At 36.9% G+C, this 22,353-nt stretch overlaps 3 protein-coding genes across 8 annotated transcripts; 1 reads left to right on the top strand and 2 right to left on the bottom strand.

Moving 5' to 3' along the window:
* Nucleotides 1-7,232: 7,232 nt before the first annotated feature.
* Nucleotides 7,233-9,967, bottom strand: mcl1b (MCL1 apoptosis regulator, BCL2 family member b). The gene is made up of 3 exons (XM_079445793.1): nt 9,152-9,967; nt 8,675-8,925; nt 7,233-8,566 (listed from the first exon to the last, which is right to left on the bottom strand). The coding sequence occupies exons 1-3, from the start codon at nt 9,516-9,518 to the stop codon at nt 8,450-8,452; spliced, it is 735 nt and encodes a 244-aa protein (XP_079301919.1). The 5' UTR covers nt 9,519-9,967; the 3' UTR covers nt 7,233-8,449.
* An 81-nt stretch (nt 9,968-10,048) lies between these two features.
* On the bottom strand, nt 10,049-15,724 carry LOC306887620 (alpha-endosulfine-like). The gene is made up of 3 exons (XM_079445508.1): nt 15,555-15,724; nt 13,106-13,228; nt 10,049-12,953 (listed from the first exon to the last, which is right to left on the bottom strand). Exons 1-3 carry the CDS (start codon nt 15,609-15,611, stop codon nt 12,780-12,782), a joined length of 354 nt encoding a protein of 117 aa, XP_079301634.1. The 5' UTR covers nt 15,612-15,724; the 3' UTR covers nt 10,049-12,779.
* A 1,123-nt stretch (nt 15,725-16,847) lies between these two features.
* LOC306887399 (HORMA domain-containing protein 1) lies at nt 16,848-21,650 on the top strand. Of its 6 annotated transcripts, none has more exons than XM_079445090.1 (15): nt 16,848-16,999; nt 17,152-17,189; nt 17,349-17,493; nt 17,568-17,628; nt 17,713-17,749; nt 17,887-17,907; nt 18,046-18,072; nt 18,195-18,262; nt 18,464-18,615; nt 20,059-20,216; nt 20,315-20,404; nt 20,501-20,552; nt 20,663-20,730; nt 20,834-20,914; nt 21,168-21,618. In XM_079445090.1, exons 2-15 carry the CDS (start codon nt 17,157-17,159, stop codon nt 21,252-21,254), a joined length of 1,080 nt encoding a protein of 359 aa, XP_079301216.1. In that variant the 5' UTR covers nt 16,848-16,999; nt 17,152-17,156; the 3' UTR covers nt 21,255-21,618. The 6 variants fall into 6 exon arrangements, with proteins under 6 accessions (XP_079301216.1, XP_079301215.1, XP_079301218.1 ...); XM_079445089.1 differs by having other exon boundaries at nt 16,853-16,999; nt 17,139-17,189; nt 21,168-21,650; XM_079445092.1 differs by having other exon boundaries at nt 16,866-16,999; nt 17,349-17,451.
* The last annotated feature ends 703 nt before the right edge of the window (nt 21,651-22,353 follow it).

The following is a 22,353-nucleotide window of genomic DNA, read 5'->3' as shown; positions in this document are numbered from 1 at the left end:
TAGGGGTATACACATTCACAGTAAGAGAGGGAAAAAATATAAACAGAATTAGAAAACTAATCAAACAAATAAAAAAATATATATTTTCAAAAATAAATAGGAACTTAACTCAGTGTCCCCTTTGACATTAAACGACCAAAGAAAACAAATTGCTACAAGTATGTCCCCACCTTGTCCTCCCAAAGTTCAGTTTAGACTGGTTTATATACCCTAAGACAGACTCATTACACCTAAGACCAAACCAACTACAGGGGCACCAATATCAGAAAACTTGGAAGCATAAACACAAGCTATTTTAACCATTTAGACCATCAAACTTCACAAATACATAAAATAAAAACATAAATGCAATTCTTTAAAAAGCAAAATGTAAGCAACATCATAATACATCTCTTCATGTCTGCATTATGGGGGAAGTCGTGGCCTAATGGTTAGAGAGTTGGACTCGTGATCCAAAGGTTGCGGGTTCGAGTCTCCGGCCGGCAGGAATTGTAGGTGGGGGGAGTGAATGTCCAGCGCTCTCTCCACCCTCAATACCACGACTGAGGTGCCCTTGAGCAAGGCACCGAACCCCCAACTGCTCCCCGGGCGCTGCAGCATAAAATGGCTGCCCACTGCTCCGGGTGTATGTTCACGGTGTGTGTGTGTTCACTGCTGTGTGTGTGCACGTTGGATGGGTTAAATGCAGAGCACGAATTCCGAGTATGGGTCACCATACTTGGCTGAATGTCACTTCACTTCACTTCATTCACTTTATTACCAAGGGTTAAGCCCCCTCCTTATTAATAGAAATTGTTTAACTCAAGAAAAAGGGACACTGTAGTCCCGCCTCTTCCTTTGAGGAGTCACAAGACCAGGATATGGTGAGTACACAACATGCAAGGTAGCTGTTTACAAAGGTAAAAATAAATACAGACTTGAATTAATAAATAACACAACTACAACTTGTCTCTGTGTGGTTAATGAGAAAAAATATATCATAAGGGAACAGTAGTAGACATAACACATTGCGATAACCACTGATATGTGCACCTATCTGCAGTCAACACAAACCGCATGATATCTTAAACTGTATTAAACATTACCATTAGGATAAAGAGGATAAAGAACCTAATAAACTACAACCTAGTCAACAGAAATGCAAAAACATTAATAGCAAATGTAAAGACACATAAAACAGTTATTATACAGACTTCATATGCTCCCACCACCGCGGTGGTGATGACATCACCCCAGCACCCGTCATCATAGAGAGGCAGTGTCTTTAAGAAGTAAAGATGGGCACAGGCTCCCTAATCTGTGAAAGAGTGAGTAAAAAGATTGTGGAATACTTTAAAAAGTTGTTGTTTTTTCTTGTAACATTTCAAAAAGTGAAACTTTCATATATTTTGGATTCATTACATGTAAAGTAAAACATTTCAAAAGTTTTTTTGTTTTAATTTTAATGGTTAGAGCTTATAGCTAATGAAAGTCAAAAATCAGTATCTCAAAATATTAGAATATTTACATTTTAGTTTCATTAAATGACCATCCCTACAGTATAAATTCCGGGTATCTCTTGTTCTTTGAAACCACAATAATGGGGAAGACTGCTGACTTGGCAATGATCCAGAAGACGAACATTGACGCCCTCCACAAAGAGGGTAAGTCACAGAGGGTCATTACTGAAAGGGGTGACTGTTCACAGAGTACTGTATCAAAGCATATTAAATGCAAAGTTGACTGGAAGGAAGAATTTGGGTAGGAAAAAGCAAGTAAAACCGATTCAAACACTTGTGAGAGCTTCACAAGGAGTGGACTGAAGCTCGAGTCAGTGCATCAAGAGTCACCACGCTCAGACGTCTTCAGGAAAAGGGCTACCAAGCCACTTCTGAGCCAGAGACAACGTCAGAAGCGTCTTACCTGGGCTGTGGAGAAAAAGAACTGGACTGTTGCTCAGTGGTCCAAAGTCCTCTTTTCAGATGAAAGTAAATTTTGCATTTCATTTGGAAATCAAGGTCCCAGAGTCTGGAGGAAGACTGGAGAGGCACAGAATCCATGTTGCTTGAAGTCCAGTGTAAAGTTTCCACAGTCAGTGATGATTTGGGCAGCCATGTCATCTGCAGGTGTTGGTCCACTGTGTTTTCTGAAGTCCACAGTCAACACAGCCATCTACCAGGAAATTTTAGAGGACTTCATGCTTCCTTCTGCTGACAAGCTTTATGGAGATGCTGATTTCATTTTCCAGCAGGACTTGGCACCTGCCCACACTGCCAAAGGTATGTGTAGGCCAAAGGTATCTATGGGGTATTGTCAAGAGGAAGATGAGAGACACCAGACCCAATACTGCAGATGACCTGAAGGCCGCTATCAAAGCAACCTGGGCTTCCATTACACCTGAGCAGTGCCACAGGCTGATTGCCTCCATGCCACGCCGCATTGATGCAGTAATTCATGCAAAAGGAGACCCAACCAAGTATTGGTCAGATGAGTCCAAATTTGACATTCTTGTCGGAAATCACGAATGCCGTGTCCTCCGGGCTAAAGAGGAGGGAGACCTTCCAACATGTCATCGGCGTTCAGTTCAAAAGCCAGCATCTCTGATGGAATGGGGGTGCATAAGTGCAAACGGAATGGGCAGCTTGCATGTTTTGGAAGGCACTATGAATGCTGAAAGGTATGTAAAGGTTTTAGAGCAACATATGCTCCCCTCCAGAAGAAGTGTATTTCAGCAGGACAATGCAAAACCACATACTGCAGCTATTAAAACAGTGTGGCTTCGTAGTAGAAAAGTCCAGGTGCTGAATTGGCCTGCCTGCAGTCCAGATCTTTCACCTATAGAGAACATTTGATGACCACAAACTCTTCAGCAGCTGTAAACCTATATCAGGCAAGAATGGGACCAAATTCCAACAGCAAAACTCCAGAAACTCATAAACTCGATGCCCAGGCATCTTCAAACTGTTTTGAAAAGAAGAGGAGATGCTACACCATAGTAAACATGCCCCCGTCCCAACTATTTTGAGACCTGTAGCAGGAATCAAATTTGAAATGAGCTCATTTCGTGCATAAAATTTTAAAAATTTCTGCTTAAAAATTTGTTATCTATGTTCTATTGTGAATAAAATATTGGCTCATGTGATTTGAAAGCCTTTAAGTTTTAATTTTATTCAAATTTTAAAAAACGTCCTAACATTTCCGGAATTCGGGTTGTATATTTCTCAGAAAAGCACAAGAGCTTATTCGGTATATGAAATATGGATACAAGCAGACATATACATAATACACAGACAACATGGAATCATTAAGTGCTTGAATTAATACAAAATGATTTACATAATCTCATATTTTTAAGGACATTGTAGCATCACACAATACAGTTTTGCTATAGTGAATTATTATTAGAGAAACTGTTCAGAGTATATCAGAATAATGCAGAATTATTAATGAATGAATTGGTAAGATAAAGACTTGAGCAATCTACAGAAAAGTCACTTACTGTAAGCATTTAATTTATGTCATACTGCTAATAAGCTCAAACCTGGTGGAAACCAAATTTCATACAGCTGGAGTTGCTAGAGGTATATAATAAATCATAACAAATACACACATGTTTGACCACTATACCTTTTCACAACATTAGTCAGTCTCATAAATTCTGAGTCAGTAAGTTATTTTGACAATGAATGTGTGTCATAGGTCAACAAACCTTTGTGCTTCTTCACCTCAAATATTTAACAGCCTAAACAGAATCAGACCAGCCCAGACCAGACCAGACCACATTACAACTAAAGACTATGGACCTGCTGCCAGTCAACCACACATCATAGAATAAGGTCAGCAGGTTTACAGTGATGATGAGGATTTAGGGAAAAAAATCCTAATCCGTCTAAATCTAACAATTAGTCTTCCATAATGGCTATACCTGGCACTTACTCAGTAATCTTCTATGTAAACAGTTATTTTAACCACTTGCTTGGAGTTCTCAAAGAGTATAACAATCAAAACACTGTTATGTGCAATATGAACACAACAGATTTTCGAAACCCTTTTGCTTATTTAAAAGTTGTATCAGATTGTATTTCAACAGCCATTGAAACATCAGCATAAACAGCATACAAAATGTCCAGTTGCCTCACCAATGTAACATGTCGGATTACCAAGCATTTTCTTCTCAAATATAATCACAATTCTGAGCAATATCTGTTGTGCATCCTTGGTATATAAGCTCTCACAATGGAAACACATGATTTGTATTACATTTACATGTGCTTGGAATAAATGACCCAGGACAGAAGCCTCCATAAGAGGAAAAACGTGAGTGAGGGTCAGAATAAGGGAAATTAATTTATTTACACCATGTATGCTATTCGACAGCCTACCACATGTGCTTTGTGAGTTTTACCTCATGCATTTGTGTACACATTACATAAACCAAGGAACACTCAATCCGAAACACAAGTCAGGTGACTCGAAGGTAACAGTGAGTCAGAAAAATATTTTTCTCCTAATGAGCTGACTAATATAGACAACTAGGAAAATTCTAATATTTAATCAGAAGATTAAATATTATAAATATTTATCAAATACACAAATTACGCATAAAACCCATCACCTGAGGGGTCAGAGGGCAGCACTTTTTTCTGATTTAAGAGCGGTTATCTTTATGACAGCGTGTGGAAATGATATGCTTTCTTTGTGGAATCATGCTGTAGAGGAAAGGTCACAAATCTGATGATCCAGCAGTGGTCGGTCATGACTATGAATTCTTCTATCAGCAAGATTGCCAGAACATGAAAGCTAAACACTAGGAACTACATAAAAAAAAGGAAATAATGAAAACTGATAAAGTTAAAGAGCTATGTAAATGAAGCATCACTGTTCAAACAGGACAGACAACTTCCCTGCAAAACATGTGATGAGATAGTTTGGCCAAAGTATGCATAAATAAATAAATAAATAAACTTTATTTTTCCTGAAGATAACACAAGCTCGATTTTTTTAAACACCAAAGGTTTTCTATGAAGTGCTATTTAGGTCTTTTCTGCCTGCTTCCTTTATATAATATAGTGCATGCTCCTCCTCCTATTGTTCCACATTCAGAGAAATCAATAAACAATACATCTAACAAAGTGGTTTCTAATATTACATGCAGTCCGGATATGCCCATTGTTTGTACACTCTTTACATTAACTAGCATTATGTTCCATTGGCTTTTTTCCCCACACTAAGTAGTCCATTGTATAACACAGCAGTCTAGAATGCTAGATTCTTATTGGCTGAAGAGCGTTCCAATGTTTTTCTATAACTGCACGGTTAAAGTATTTCCAGTTTTGACCACATTACAGTCCCATACAAAGTCCTATAGTCTTTGGTTCTATATCACTACATACTGGGAACAACATAAAAAATGAAATAAAGAAAACTGAAGTTAAACAGCTCTATAAATGATCGAGCAGGGCCACCAGCACTATTTCAATCACTTTGCCAATTTAAGTTATTTTTAAAAGCCTTAGAGCCTACAACTGCAAAAACACTGGCCAAGTAAATCAATCTATCACAAATGAATGTCTTTTAACCTCTCACTACAGATATCTGTTGTGTTATACATAAAAAATAATTTAAAAAAATAGACCAATCCATGGACTACCATAGAAAAAGATTGTACAGATTAGTACATGTGTTGTCACATGGCTTTACCTGTATTCCACTGAGTTTAACAGCCATGTGCCGCCTGGCTCAGGTAACCACAGCAGGTGCTGCCGCAGTGAGCTGGAGGATCAGGTGAGGCCCTGTGTGTGTCATTACCATAGTCCTCATTAAACCCCACGGATGGCCTGTAACCAGACACGAAGCCAATCTGAGCAAACAAGAACACTCACACAAATATTGTCAAGCTTAACCAGAAAAACCAATACAGACTTCTTCCTAATGAAGGACTAAACTGTGTTCTTTCAGGAGATTCTTTTGCAAATCAGCTTGAAATGTTTTAAGCATGCAGGCTAATCTGATATTCCAGCAGGATATCCTGCATTAAAAAAAAAATTTGATAAGCAAACTTCTGGCTTAAAGATTTAAAGGGGTAGCACCCAAAATTCAAATTTTGTCATCATTGCTTCTGTCATATTTGAAAGTGTTTCATAAAACAAGACATTTTGAAAAATGTCTCAGTGTACTTTTGTTTATGACAGTAAAAAAAAAAAAAAAAATGGTCTAATGGTGATTTGGCCTCATTGACTTTCGTTGGATATAAAAAAAAAACATTTAAACATTCTTCAAAATATCTTCTTTTGTGTTCTACAGTGGAAAGTCAAGTAGGAGCCAAATGATGGTGAGTAAATGACAACAGAACATTCATTTTTGGGTGAACTGTCCCTTCAGAGCATTAATTTAGCTTTTTTCAAGCATTAAATTGTCAAATGTGGGAATGCTAATGAAGCAAACTGTTTAAGACCCATTGAAAACTATTTCTACCATTCGACACAGCATTGAGCACAAGTGCCATAAACCATGATACATACAAAGTGTCTCAAATACATCTATTCCTATAAGCCTACACAGGCTGAATTCATATTTAATAGACTGGTCCATCACTGTAGTGCCTTGCTCATGGTTCATAACATTTCCTTCTTTAACTAGCCTTTCCTTATCAAGGGTATGAGATACACACATGCAAAGCATTTTAAGATATTTCCAGAATGTCAAAGCATTATGATTTGCAATTCTACTATGGAAACATTTCCTGTGACCTCTTATAGGCCGTGGATGTCATTCACTAAGGAAGTGGACATTACCATGTAAGCCACTAACATCTGATTTCATTTACAGTAATTTCAACCAGAATTTTTTTTAAACAATATAAACTGTTGAGGTTTCTTCAAGCCTCATGTGATTATAAAACTCTGGCCATTCAGCATTAAAAAGTGCCTCACTGTACGAATGCATAGTAAAGTAAATCATGCAAACCGTGTGACAGTCATGATGTTAGCAAACATTATGTTAACAAGCATTACTTCCACATTAGAAATCAAGCAAAACTGGCTACATCCAGCAGCTTCAGGCAAAAAGTACAGCAAACAAAGAGATTGAGAAATCAATTGAAGAACTTCCTCTGTATAAGGATCAGAACACAATGACAAATACTGAGGTCATATTCACAACGTCATGCTTCCTGCTACACATTGAGCAGCTGGAAAGGAATTCATATTTTGTGCTATTTGTTTCTCAGAATAAAATAATTTAAGACAGATTGTAGGTGACAAAATAAAAATATATTTCGAGTCAGGATACTCAGTCGTACTGATAATCATAGACATCAGTGGCTGGAAGGTTTGGTTACAAACCTTTAATGGCAAAAGCTAGAAGGATGGCAAGGGGTTTGTATATTAAGTATTAATAAGCTTGGGTCCTACAGTTGGGACATTGTGATTCAACATGACTAAAACAAAATCAACTCTTTGAAATAAGATGCATGCATTCCCTCCCCCCTTGAATGGTGTTCACATAGATCAATGAGTTTCTTTGTGACTGATAAACGTCCTAAAAAAGTTCCACAGTACAGTGCAACTTTTTCAGAAGGCCGCAATAACGAATGAGAGCATAAATTGTCAACTCTTTAATAATTTACACAAATCTGCTATAGTCACAGACGAAAAGCTAGAAAGTCTTTGAAACTACTAATGATTAGCTAAATAAAGCACATAGTTTGTATTTTACCTAGCCACACATTTAATGATGGTGAGAGATTAAGAATATTAAAACAAGGTTTAATTTGCAGTTTAGAAAACAGTATTCACAGAAAAAGATCAAGGAGCATGACGACTTCTCAAACTTCTCAGTGTATCCAAAACATCAATCTGCAGGCAATGAAAACATTTAGCAGCCTTGTGGTCAGCCATCATAGTCCTAAACTTAAGACTCAAAAATAGATCCACCATAAGCTTTTAGATAAAAGCTTTAAAGCTTACTTATCAGCTAAAGCCAGCACCTGAAGTCACGTGGACACATGTGCACTATATCGCAAAATAATATTTCTGAAACAAAAAGTGACATTGTGAAAATGTGTTGTGCTAAAATGGCTAGTTACACAATTTTAAAATCGGTTGCAACAAATAGTTTTAAATTTAAATGTACAGCTTATTCAAAATTCCCAATTTAGCCAAGTATCTTGGTCATACAGAACACTGCTGGATGTGTAATGACAATTTAGCATGTGATTCTTGTGTAAACTGCACACAAAAACTGACAAAGGGTTACCTGCACATCAACAATTGAGATATGAACATTTTAAATTTTACTTTATTAAAAAAATAGTTTTCGATTTCAACCAGTTTTTATATACACTTGACATCCAAAAAAAGAAAATATTTTAAACAAAAAGCAAACCGATTTCTCTTCGATGTTTCAAAAAAAAAAAAAAAGTTCACTTGGAGTCCTTTTTGTTTTTCAATATCCGTCAGCCCATTTGGATTCATCGTATCAAATAAGCAAGTGCAGCTCCAAATGTTGCCACACTACCAATGGCCATCAATGTGTTTCTCACAGCTGACTCTGTATCCGGGACATGAAAAAAATCCTCAAAGCCATCCTAAGGAGAGAAATATACATACACAAGGTGAGTACAGGTTACAAACAAAGGAAAAACTCAAAATAAGAGCATATGCAGTCCTGTAATGGGGATGGGGGGGGAACTCACCCATGCTTTGTTTTTGAGCAGCCAGTCCCGTTGTTCTGTGAGAAGATAGGAAGAGATCTCTTCGCCCACCAGACTCACACACTTGCAAAGTCCTCTATCATTCTGATGCTTGCATACTATTGCCCCAAAAGTCAGCAGGCTGGCAATGCGACCCCAGTTTGTGATGCCATCGCTGAAGAGTTCTGTTGCCACAGTCTTGACAAAACTCACATCTTCTCCCTTCTCCTCCAGATTTAGCCGTGCAATCATACCTGAAAGATTGAAACGTTAAAGGCCACTGCTGACTCATAAATGTAGCAATACTTGGCATGAAGTGGCGCAACCTGCCAGGCCAGGTGCGTGTGTTGAGGGTGAGGCTACAAGACTCCTTAACAATATTTGCCCTGCTCTTATCAACCCATAAACATTATGAAACAAAACGAAATGGAAGTCGTAGAGCGTTACTTGCTAAAAGGAAGCAAGTACTTGTGAAATTACCTTTGTAAGCCAGTTCGTGCTTCACCGCGAGACTGTCCACGACCCGCTTCATCGTAGACAGAACCGGTTTTTTTCCACTTTTAGAATGAGGGAGTCCTGTAAAGCTTTTTAAAAAAATGTCAATAATCTCTCGCGTGTCCATTTCTAGGGCGGCGTAGATGGAGGTGTAATCATCTATTTCCTCGCAGTCCGTCTCAGGCGAGGATGGTACCGAGCCCTGGAGGCCGTTCCCAGTGAACTGGTTCTGGGCTTTCAGTTCTGGCATGACCAGTGGCTTGCGACCAAACCCGCTCGAGCTGTTGTTGACTGCTATTCCCATACACGGCCAAAAGCCGTTGTCGTTTGAAACTTTACTCCCAGGGAACATTTTCGCTAATTCACATTAATGCTTTTAATCCAATTTATCAACGATGTATTTGGTAGGAAACGACGTCCTTCGAGATTGAAACTACACTCAAATCTACTACATTTTACTTTTGCAAGGCGGAAGCGTTTGGGAAAAGCTTGCACTGTTATATATACATATGCCTACATGGGCGGGACTTTAGTCTGATGACCAATCTTTGACGAAACACGTACAACACGCAATGCACTTTCGAAACGTTTGGTACGGTTAGGTACAACTGGCTCTGCACGTAAAATGCGCCCCACATTCGTGAAAAGCCTCCAAATATGCCACAACGAGAATGTTTGCATCATCAGAAGTAATAATAGGCTATTTCAAATAATTTCATGTCAAAATGTTTCACAGCTGGGTGAAAACAAAAGTTCATGAAAACAAGATCTGTATTCTTATGTTTTTTTCTTGGTCCGCCCATTTCAGCTTTTCAAAGAGAAGCACTCCCTCTAGTGAGAGATAGTTGTAGAACAGGGAAGCAAATTGCAAGCAGCAGATTTCTCACGGATACGTTTTTATTTTTCAAAGAGCCCAATTTAATTTTGCAAACAAAATAGAAATGGGCACATTGGCAAGAAGTAGACACGATTTACTTGCACTATAATAGAAGTTTTTAATATCACAAAAGTACACATATGGACGTTTTTGTTATAAGAATAAAAAGTAACACTTGTTATTAATGTAAAACTTTATTTGAAGTTCAGACATAGCTCCAGTATTCATTTTAAACATCTATCTGCATGATTCGCCATGCTTCCGTGTAAATATAATTGTAGGAGACCAGATGACTCCGGAAAGTTCTGGAAATCCACTTTCAAACACAAAGTAATTCAAGCAAAATATCTGAAACAATTAAGAATATGTAAATGGGGCACAAAAATTAATTAAACATTAAAAGCTCCATAAAGTATGGAAAGAATACATCTTTGTGTGTCTAATAGAGAGTGCCTTAATTTAGAGTTAATATGTAGTTAGCATGAATATCACTTTGCAGTATAGTGGAAAGGTTTTCAGTGCAGATTTGTCCGAATTTAATCCAACCAATTAAAAAGCTGTCTTTAATTACAATACAAGCACCCTTATCCCCAATATTTACATTTCTCACACTAGGATTGATGATATTCTTGTCAATATATTGCATCAAAAAGCAGAGATTCAGACACACAATATTAACAAATAAAAGATAAAACATAAACTTGGTGTATATTGGAAAGACAACTGATACGGATGATGCAAGACAAAATGCACAAATATGACACCAGATGCAGTTTGACGATTTACAATTTGGCTGCAGCACAAAATAAGATTATCTCCTAGCATTGTGCAATAACGCATTCCTCAAAGGAAACATTTTACATCCACACATACCATCAAGTGACAAAAACTAAGTGCAAGACCATCATATTTCCCTGATGTATTGCCAACTGCCACCAGCACCTCAACCATACATGAAAAAACATTCAATCCCTTACATGTAATTCACCTTTTAGTAAGATTTACATTGTGATAGTACAGTAATTTTGTTTTCGCCAAGAATAATATATTAACTTTACATGGCTAAACACATTTTCTTTTAAATCTTCAGGCCACATGTAGGCGAGTATGTGGTTTTAGAAGGGGCAACTTGATTCGACTATGCAAATCCTGATTTAGACACCTGGATTGACTGCCTAGGTTGAGTCTAGATTTGCTCTGTAAAGTATCTATCCTCATTCTAGGACTCTGTAAGCAGTGTAACAAAGTCTTACAACCTGGAATAAATGAGCTGCTAAGATCCACTACAAAGTTACCCATGATTTACAACAGCCGTGCACAGACTTCTTCAGACTTTGAAGAAGCTACAGAGGTTAATCGATTCATGACCTTTGAAGAAGGACACTTTGCTAAACGATGAAAAAATGGAACTAAATGGTTACAGAATATAATACTCCCTAAAGTCATTTGTATAACTGATGTTGGTTTGAAGCCCGATAATACGCTGCATGTCAAAGCAATCTATGGGTAATGTTTTTCAATACTTTTTATACGTTTAAACATGTAGAGAATTTTACTGTTTAGATCTAAAATATTTTACAAATATTGAACCAAAGGTGCTGCTTAATTCTGCAAATTTCCTTCCGCATCTCATTCCTCGGAAAATACAAAGATATTTAGGATCAAATCGATTAATTTTGTTAAGATGGACAAGATGATTACGTCGTCATTATCTGAGATGATCAAAGGGGTCATGTGCTTCGCACTACATATGCGTCGAATGTCACAAAATATCGCACATTAATCCCATTAATAAATACACTGTTGTTAGTGTACATGAAAGCTGAATGACTCTAGATGCCCTAATGATTTAACACATATAGCCACTACTTTCTATGAACATAATTTACCTTTTAACACATGCTTTGTGCGATGACAAGATAATTTTCTTAAACCCCTTTCGTTATCATGCCACATTCAAAGACCATTTCTGCTCTTGGCTATTATCAGTGAATTAAAACATTCTCTGTTTACACCCAAAAGCTGCGATTACAATAATCTAATCAGCCTGATTGGAACCACTTGCTCAAATCCTTCCATGGAAGGTGAAAGCTGAGAATAGTAAAACAATCCAGTCATAAGCAGCCGTTATTTGGTTCAACTGAGACATATTTTGAGAGGGAGAGGTAGAAGAGCGGGTGAAGGCTACACAGCTACCAGCCACTCTTTACCAAAATTGCTCTTACCATTTGTTCAATGACTTTTTCAAAGAATTTCTCATAAAACATTCATTCATTTGTCATTATGAATGATAAAGAGGGCTGCCAATGTACATCTGGGGCCAATGGCTGTCAAGTATTATCTATATAGAAAACAATGCTTTTTCAAACAATCTTAAATCATTTTCAAATTATTTGACACTTTTAAAAGAATCTTTTGAACAGCATTTTATGAAGTCTTCTGGGTTTTGTTCATAATATCACTGATGTACAGGGTACACAGAGTAAAGTGCATCATGCTCCACCGGGGCCTGAAGTACCGAGGGTTTAGTTTATCCCTACTCTATGTGGGACACTGAAGAGGGTAACAGAGCTGGGTTGGTTAGACCTACTGAAGTGAAACCAAAATGACAGCAAAACTGTACATCCAAATGAAAACAAATAAATTGATACCCAGTCCTGATGAAGCTGGTCTAGCGGGGCTGGGGAGGTTTTGGAAGTTTGGTAAGAGGGTTTATTCAAAAATCTATGGGTGACGTTAGCCTGCCAGTTTACTTGTAACCAATGAGGACTTTCTCTGCGGAAGGTCTTGAGGGGTTGGAATGTGATCCCCGGTGACGATGTTCTTGTCTGGACCGGCTGCGGCAGGCAACTGTTTGTTCTTCATCTTTGCCTTGGCCATGTTGTAATCTCCTGAGTCAAAATACTTTTGCTGGAGACAAAAAAAAGCAATTCAATTTTATGAAATAATAAAAAAGTATTGCTTGTTTTGCCTATATTGTAAGCACCTGGAACTTCAAAAATCTGTATGAATGGATGCCTTTAAAATATGCTTTTTTCAGTTGTTGAAATTTTAAAACTTACCCCTTTCTGTAGTCTCTTCATCAGGAAGTCAGAGCCACCTGGCTTTTGACCCAAGTTTGGATACTTTGCTTTCAATTTGGCTTCCTCTGTCCGCACTGGGTTTGAGTTTGTGTCCTGGGGTTCCTGAAAAACATTTATTGCGATGTGTAGTTATTAGATATTAGTAAATGCTTTAAAAATTCTTAGTGTAAAATTCTTATATGCACAGTGCTGTTCAAAAGTTTGGGGTTAGTATGTTCTTTTTAATGTTTCTGAAAGAAGTCTCTTATGCTCATCAAAGCTGTATTTATTTGTTCAAAATACAGTATACATTATTATTGTGAAATATTATTACAACTTAAAATAACACTTTTCTATTGCAATATTATATTCTTGTGATGTTAAAGCTGAATTTTCAGCAGCCATTACTCCAGTGTCACATGATCGTTCTAAGGTGTTGATTTAGTGCTCAATAAACATTAACTATCATCACTATTAAAAACAGTTGTGCTGCTTATTTTTGTAGAAAAACCATGATACATTTGTGATACATTTCAGGATTCTTTGAGGAATGGAAAGTTCAAAAGAACAGCATTTACTTGAAATCGATTTTTTGTACATGTAAAAGTGTCACTTCATTAGTTACTGAATCCTTGCCATTTAAAAGTGTTTTTTTAAATAGGTATGAGATTATTTATAATTAGTTTATGTAAACAATCTTTATTTGCTTTCATTTATTCTTACTACCACGACTATAAAGAGGAAGAAGGAACAAACAAATAATCAACTCTCAGCTAATAAATCTAACACCCACAATATAATAACATAAAACAAAACCACTTTCATCATGCTATTGTTCCTCCAGTAATTCCCAAAAGGTGTGGTCATAAATCACATTTCAGGGCAAGGTACAGCAGGACTGTTTAGCTTGGCATTAAATTCCCAGGTGTTTTCTGACTTCGCTTTTCGATAGGGAAACTAAATTTTGGTTTCAATCTGAATGTCTGGAAATTCTGTCATTTCAGTTTAGACTATTTGTAAACATCTTCACATTCCTGTCTTGTTGCGGTGTAAGATGAGATAATTGTTTTGAACAGTAAAACAGCCAAATTGGTCTTCAGGTCTTACACGGGACAACATAACATAAAAATATTACAGAAGGCTACAGAAAGACAAATATTTGAGGACCTCAGTTTGGTTGCATTTTGAATCATCCTCCGTTTTTCACTAAGCTGAGCAATCATGTGGGGGTGTGTTTAGACTGAGGCCTGGATAATTGTAAACAACAAAAAAGCAGCCTTTAGAGAAGACTAATGATATAGACTCCAGCATAGATGTTTAAGCATGCTTCCATTATGACTGCATGACTTGAGGTAAAGTGCAAATGACTAGACCTTGTGTCAACAAGGGGCAGATCTTTAACCCTTGTTATGCTGGCTAAAAGATACATACGTTTGTATGCAATTGTAGCATAAAGCAGACTGCAGAAAAACAGGTTTGTAAATCATCTTGACAGAGTAACTAATTCTGTATGCAACACCCTATGAGTCTCTGTGAGTCAAAAACAATTCATAAAACAGCATTTTTAAACACAAAGACAGAATCTAAACAGTTTCCTATGAGTTTATTCAACTCTTAGGACCCAAGAGATAGCATTTTACCCCCCCTCCCCCATGATATTGATCAAAGGTTTTTGATCAGGTCTAGAGAGCAAAAAAAGTTATTTTTTATAAGTATTTTTTCCTCGGCTGATAGCAATTTAAACACACAGTTTGATATTAATAAACACAAAAGACCTGAAGAAGAAACATACTCTTCTGATTAAGTCCAATATGCTGATTCACTAGGATCTATAGCAAGTAATTTATGAGCTGCTATATTCAACACCACCTGGAAAAAGCGCAAACAAGGCTATTATGTTCCCCTCAGTCAAAACTACTCTACTGCAAGTACTTGGGACTTGTGGTCGTGTCCTGAATCTAATTTTCCCATGTATACATGCCATTTTAGCACAAATTGTCAATACTGTGTTTTCTATGAAGGTCTTAAATATTAGATCTTGGTTATCATAGTTTGGCAACTTGACAACATTATGCGGAAACATGAAAAATGGGCGCCCCAGTTATTTTCGTTCATACTGACACCATCAGGTTAAAATAGGCGTGACAAAGTCTAAAGTGACAGAATGAACCAATCAAACACTCTTATTTCGTGACGTCTGAGTTCCCTGCCCAATCAAAAGGAGGCTCATGCTTGTGAAATGCTCGTCTATCACCTTGTTTCAACTCATGCAGGTGACAGCTCAGAAATCAAACTGCAAAGAGTCAGAGAGATTTCTGTGTCAAAGGTGTCAATGAGCAAGAAGCAAGCAGCCATTTTAATATAACAGTATTTAGGCGTAATGACATTATAGTGGGTGAAACTGACAGAGACCGCACCGAGCGAGGCGCAGCCCGAGTCTAATCCCCACCTGAGTCTCGACCATCTGCTCCGAATGCGTCTCCGTGTCCTGGTTATCTGATAACATGGCTGCTCGGCGTTTGCTGACTAATTAATCAACGTGTCTGAGTGTAAATTTCGCTGTCTATTCGCGCCCGATCTGCTCCACCCACGGTGTTCAGTATGAAAATGGCGTTCGCTGCAGTGACGTCAATTTGGAGGACGGTCTAGCAGCGGAAGAGCCAATAGGAATCTGGATCGATGTTTGACTGACAGCAGCATCAGCCAGTAGATTTCCAACAGTCTCATCAAAATAGAAAACTGACCAATGGTAGACTACAATGCCTTTGCGAGCTCACACAATAATAAACATTATGGGGCAATTTAAACTGTTAAATGGTATTAAAATCTTCATGAGACGTTGATAAAAATTCTCAATAAATGACAGGTTTTTAATATGGGTATTATGCGACAATACCTTTATATAGGAGAGACCTTTTAATTACTATTTTTGAAATAGTAATTGTAAGGCCTAGGCCTAAATTGACTTCATTTACAATTCATCAGTCATGCAGTGAAGTTTAAATAAGTCTGCAATCCCCAACCCTAAATGTATTATATTTTCCCACCGTGTTCAAGGCTGGCATACCTGGGGTAAGAATGACATTTATAGTGCATTTAGTCATTTTAACAATGCGCTAGTGATAAAAATACTGTATTTTTAACAAATGTTTTCTCTCCATTTCTAAGATTTTAGTTTTTTTAAATGCTTTCTTGTCACAAACAGTCAAACGTAATAACAAATTTTATGTCAATACACAAAAACAATTGACAAAATGTAAAAAAAAGAAAGAAAAATAAACTGTACCCAATGTGATGCTTTTCTGTATTCAAAATGGCATAATTTTATGTTTGCATTACCTTTTCATAAGCCCATGTGTGCTTGTTTTTATGGTACATACACATAATTAGACAATAAATAAAAGAGAAGTCAAATTTTGTTGTTATGCTAGTGTTAATATTTATTTTTTTATTTTTTTTATTGCAAGACAAAAGGAAAACCACACAAAACAGCACTGCATTAACATACAATAACAAAGGAGAAAAAAAATCAATCAGAAAGAAAAATATTGTCATAAGCCTTAATAAACTTGTTATTCTTATTGTTATCAATGTGTTTAAGAGATTTAACAATAAGCAAAATATCTGCAAGAAAGACATCAAATCTAGGTAACGTATTGAGAAATTAGGTTTTATGAATAAAAAATGTATAACGTTAATGCAAAACAAAAAAAATTACAAACTACTGTTAATATTTCGACAGCTCATGACGTCAGATGGCGCGCGAGAGTGACTGACGGTTAAAAGTCGGTTGAGACGGACCAACGTAATTATAGTTTACTAGTATATTTGCCATTATTTTACAGTTTAACCGTGCGTCAGAATCACTGAGATTTTTACTGTCAACTTTATCTGGTAAGAGAATTATATTCTTTGCATATTTATGTGCTTTTGAGTGACTGAAAATCTGTCGCATTTGTTCAAAGGCAGTAACGTAACATTAACGTTAACGTTAACTGAAAATCGCTCATTATATTTTTGATGCTAATTTTAGGGTTTTGTTACAGTCATCATGGCTTGTGAACAGAAATTGCGCCCTGTTCAGGTAAAGATTTGTTGTTTTTTTGTTGTTTTTTCACATTTAGTATAATACCACGTACTGTGTAACGCTAATTTACCTTTAGTTAGTCCAGGCTTTTGCTAGCCTTTCCATTAGCTGTACATTTAACAGTAGGCTATGTTTCTTACTGAATGTGTTTTTCAGAACTGTCAGATGCTGCCTGATGTTGTGTCCACCGAACAACAGTCACTGGTGCTTGTGAAGAAACTTTTAGCCATTGCTGTCTCAAACATCACTTACCTCAGAGGTCTTTTCCCAGAAAAGGCCTATGGACACAAATATGTTGGAGGTAAAACTGATACATCAGAGTGGTACAGGTAACAGAAATTCTGATCAACTTCTTTTTTTTCTTTCTTTTCACAGAACTGAAAGTCTTAATACTGCGAGAGCATAGCTGTCCTGGTGCTCAGCAAATTGTGCAGTGGTAATATTTCCTTAATAAAGTACATACACATCATTTGGAAGTATAATATGCTGTTTGGAGAGTATCTTACCTCTACTATTTCAGGTTGCAGGGATGTTTTGATGCACTTCAAAAAAGATATGTAAGTCTGTGCTTTTGCCCTCTTCTGTATTTTTGGAGATTTTTATTATGGGTAATAACTAGTTAAGTAACCAGAAATATACTGCTCATCACTCTCAGTAACCTTTTGACCTTTTGCTTCTGCTTTACTTTTATCAGCTGCGCATGGTTCTTCTATCAGTGAGTATTAACTAATGGATTTGAAAACAAACAGTAATCAATTTAAAACTACACTTTGCAATGCAGAAGTATAATAGTTTATATGCTGTATCTTGTAATAATATTTTTTTAATGAAAATGTTACTTTTTTACTTGTAGATTTACTGTGATCCAGACAATCCACAGGTGATCAGACATCATACTTGAATGTTACTTAACATTTGAATATAATACAATAATAATGAAATCAGTGCATGGTGACCTTGCTTATTTAAGACTTTGAATTTAAATTTTTACTTTTGTTGTAGAAAGTGACCGAATGCTACCAGTTTAAAATCAAGTACACCGAGAACGGACCTCAGATGGACTTTGAGAGGTGACCTATCTGTCTAAGCAGTTATCAAAACTAGTTTATGGATTACACCCACTAACTTACTATGTTCAGCCCAAAATACATAACTTGTGTTTGTATAGAATGTCCTAATAACATTTTTACAGCATTATTATTTACTACCGTGTGTTTGCATATTGACTATATTAATGTTGCACTTTTGAAAATAATTGTCTGTGTTTCCAGCAAAAATGGGCAGAGTGAGAACAAAATTGCCTGTGACAACACCCAGAAGTCCAGTATGCTGCTGGTGCGCAAACTTTACGTGCTGATGCAACATCTCGGCCCGCTGCCTGACAACATCTGCCTCAACATGAAACTCTTCTACTATGATGAGGGTAAATTTATGCTTGCAATGTGACACAGACAATTTAATTTATTGTTTTTTTCTAGTATGTGATTATTTGAGTTATTGTGATTCACTCAATATTTAGTCAAGTTATTTAAAAGCATTTGATACACACAACATACAGATCAGAGATGCACAAACAAGGGCCTGTGGCTCAAATTTGGTGCATGATGACCTTTAATTTGACCTGCCATATCATATCACGAGAGGAGAAAAAAATTCCCTTGAAACATATTTTTATTTCTAATTTTATCTTTTTAACATTTTTCATTTTTACATTCCAATATAGAGAATATAAGTTAATTTGATTAAATAAAATGAATATAACACAGTTGGAAATTATGCAGTATTTACTTTTGTACAACAACCTTCCATATAAGGAGCCTTAAGAAAGGAGCCTTAAGAAACCTTCCATATAGGAGCCTTAAGAAAGTTCACCTGAATCCCAGGATCCTTGTGGAATTCTACCGCTGTACCATTGAGAGCATACTCACGAACTGCATCTCAGTATGGTACAGCAATTGCTCCGCATCTGACCGCAAAGCACTCCAGCGGGTGGTGAAAACTGCTCAACGGATCACCGGCACCCAGTTAACTTCCATTGAGAACATTTATCATAAGCGCTGTCTGGGCAGGGCAAGAAACATCATCAAGGATGCCTCTCACCCTAACCATGGACTTTTCACCCTCCTTCCATCCGGCAGGCGTTACAGGTGCCTACGCTCTCGCACTAGTAGGCTCAGGAAAAGCTTCTTCCCCGAGGCTGTGACACTTCTGAACGCCACACCACTAATCTAACTCCTGCACCTGCTTATTACTGCACTGGTCACAGTACTTTACACACATGCATTTGCACTACTCATATTTTGCACAGACTGCACATTGTCAAAGTTATTACAATATAAACTGTCTAAAGTTGTTACTGTACAAAGCACAGTAAACTATTTCTATAATATTGCACTACTGTTATTTTGCATAGAATACATTGTTCTATCAATACTTGCACACACTCATCCAGCTGTATTTATTTATTTATTACCACTGTTCTCACGTCTCTGCTGTTCATAATATGTATATATAATACCACATTACTCTGTTCATAATGTACATACAATCCCTACATTGCATTCCTATTTATATTCTGTATATACTCTGCTCAATACTGTATATAGCAATTCCATTCTGTAAATCATATCTTCATTTACTCTGCACTTATATGTATATAAAACACTATATTCTTGCACTTCTGGTTAGATGCTAACTGCATTTCATTAGCTCTGTACTTGTACTCTGCATAAATGACAATAAAGTTGAATCTAATCTAATCTAATCTAATAAATTGGTTTTTAGCTTTTCATCGTGAAATGTTCGGTGACCTCTGCTCTGGTATCAATGCTGTGTTATTCAGAGTCAGTGCGTATTTGTGTTTCAGTGACACCTCAGGAGTATCAGCCACCTGGCTTCAAGGACGATGACAACGAGACGCTGTTGTTTGAGAGGGAACCAGTAAATCTGACCATGGGAGAGGTGGTCACACCTTTTCATAGCCTCAGAATGAATATCACCACTGAGCAAAAGAGACTTGAGACGGTGAGATAAAGAAGCTAGACATCTACTGATCTGTCTGGAAGAAAATATTGAATCAATGATGTAAAGCAGTGATAAATGTCTTTCATGTGCGTGAACAGTTTGATGAGGAGGAGGTAGTATGTGTGAGTACAAAATGGTCTTTGAACATGTTTGAGGATGGAGTGATGTCTGAGACCTCAGTTCAGCAGGTGGGATAATGAGCAGATATTTTCTCATTTCCTTTTGTGCCTTACCTTTACAAAATGTGAGGGTATATTTCAAAAGATGGATGTTTTTGCTTGCAGGAGTGTATAACAAAGGAGAATGTCATCACTGATGCAGGCATTGAATACTCAGGTGAATATTAGACTCTGCTTTGCCAGTTTAATGAGATCAGTATGAATCTAAATGAAGGAAAATGCAATCAACTCCCAGCAACTGTTGCTCATGGTATGTCACATTTACAGAAACTCAGGAAAACTCACAACAGGGTCACAGAAGTAGCAAGGAGGATCTAAACCTAACAAATGCAAAGGTAGCGCTACACAATTCACCACACACAAGTAAATTACCAGTCTGCTGTAAATGGCCTGTGGATGAGAGGAAGTTGTTTTTAATTTATGTGATGCAAATTTTAGATGGACAGTCTGGTAAAAAAAACGGCTGACCTTAAGGTGGATGCAAGGAAGACCAGGAGTGGACGCATCTTTGACCCTCAGGTAGGAAATACACTGCCCATATCTGTATCTTGTCATGGTGGTTGGATTTTTATCAGATCTTTTGCCAGTATAATCACTGGAATTTTGTGAACAGTTTTAAAATACAAAATACAATGTGTGATTCTGATGACTCTATCATGCAATCCAAGCCAGGAAAAAAATGTAAAGTAAACAAATGAGTCAGGCTTTTCAAGTGGTCTTGTTCTGGTCAACTGTAATTTACCACAACTAAACACTTCCTCTGTCTCTGCAGATCTCTCAGTTAGAGTTCCCGCTAAGCCAAGATCCCCAGCCATCAGCCCCGAAGAGGCGCAAAGTCAGTGTACCTAAAGAACATTGACTTGTACACTCACAGTATTTCTAATACAGTCACAGAGCAACATACTGACACATGCTGTTTATTTGGGTTTTGCAGAAATGCATTGTTAACATGTTGTATGGTTCAAGGGAATGTGATAACATGAGGAGTGCACAAATTAATTTTGTATTTTGTTATTTATGTTAGTTTTCTATCAGATAAATTTTGAAATAGTCATATTTTGCTTTCAGTGACAGGAAATGTTAGTAGCATTGCAAGATTTAGTCTCTACAGCTACAGTACGGTGTACAGATGTAATGAGTCCACTAGATGGCACCATGCACTGTGTCTGATTTTTTGTATTACAACAGTGATTCCAATAAAATAGCATGTAGTTTTCTGTAGTAAATGCAGTTTACAATTTTATGGATGCACTTGAACCTGAGTGATATAATTTAATGAATAATGAGTTTTAGACTTTGTCTAGAGAAATACAGATATTAGACTACAGATATATGAACAGAAAACTAGATTTGGCTTTGTTCTCTAATGCTGATCTATACAGCTAAGCAACATAGCATTTTTCAGTGCAATGGGTTATGTTAGTGAATTGTTTAAATATATATATATATATATAAATGAATCTACAAAAGCATTAGCAGCAAATGTAGGCTGTAAAGTCAAAGCCTGAATCTCTCTGTATGTTTGCACCTGCTGACAGTCAGTTGTCAACGATCAACTGTTTAAAATAGGAGAGTTTTATTATAACTTGTAAATATATTTTTATTTTTAAAAATCATACATCTACTTGAAAAATACATAGCAATGGTTGTTTTGCAACCATATTCTATAATTCCATTGTAACAATAGTATGTGGTAGTCCCTGTTTACAGCAGTATTCACTTTATCTAATTCCAAAATATTTGTTGGCTCATTGCCTGAGTGTTCTAAGAAATTGGCTACAGACAAAAGCATCTCAAAAAAACAATTCCAGATATGCAGTTTCAGGCTCGGCTGTAAAACACAGTTTGGGACTTGATTTGTCACTGATCAGAAACCACAGAAGCCCCTTTGCCCATTCACACAAGAGCTTTTGGTATTGACACCAGTTTCCACCATTTAGCATCTTCTCCATCTAGTT

This window comes from Barbus barbus, assembly GCF_936440315.1.
Source record: "Barbus barbus genome assembly, chromosome: 21".
Lineage (NCBI taxonomy): Eukaryota > Metazoa > Chordata > Actinopteri > Cypriniformes > Cyprinidae > Barbus > Barbus barbus.
This window is presented reverse-complemented; position numbering and strand designations above follow the sequence as displayed.

What these genes read in the sequence shown, in the direction of transcription:
- mcl1b (XM_079445793.1), bottom strand. Translation starts at nt 9,518, where the DNA reads ATGTTCCCTGGGAGTAAAGTTTCAAACGACAACGGCTTTTGGCCGTGT. An exon ending in GCACGAACTGGCTTACAAAG is followed by an intron (nt 8,926 to 9,151) that starts GTAATTTCACAA and finishes TCAATCTTTCAG; the next exon opens with GTATGATTGCACGGCTAAAT. An exon ending in TGCTCAAAAACAAAGCATGG is followed by an intron (nt 8,567 to 8,674) that starts GTGAGTTCCCCC and finishes TTCTCTCCTTAG; the next exon opens with GATGGCTTTGAGGATTTTTT.
- LOC306887620 (XM_079445508.1), bottom strand. Translation starts at nt 15,611, where the DNA reads ATGTTATCAGATAACCAGGACACGGAGACGCATTCGGAGCAGATGGTC. An exon ending in AGCAGATGGTCGAGACTCAG is followed by an intron (nt 13,229 to 15,554) that starts GTGGGGATTAGA and finishes AATGTTTTTCAG; the next exon opens with GAACCCCAGGACACAAACTC. An exon ending in TGAAGAGACTACAGAAAGGG is followed by an intron (nt 12,954 to 13,105) that starts GTAAGTTTTAAA and finishes TTTTGTCTCCAG; the next exon opens with CAAAAGTATTTTGACTCAGG.
- LOC306887399 (XM_079445089.1), top strand. Translation starts at nt 17,157, where the DNA reads ATGGCTTGTGAACAGAAATTGCGCCCTGTTCAG. An exon ending in ACTCTTCTACTATGATGAGG is followed by an intron (nt 18,616 to 20,058) that starts GTAAATTTATGC and finishes TTTGTGTTTCAG; the next exon opens with TGACACCTCAGGAGTATCAG. An exon ending in AGCAAAAGAGACTTGAGACG is followed by an intron (nt 20,217 to 20,314) that starts GTGAGATAAAGA and finishes GTGCGTGAACAG; the next exon opens with TTTGATGAGGAGGAGGTAGT.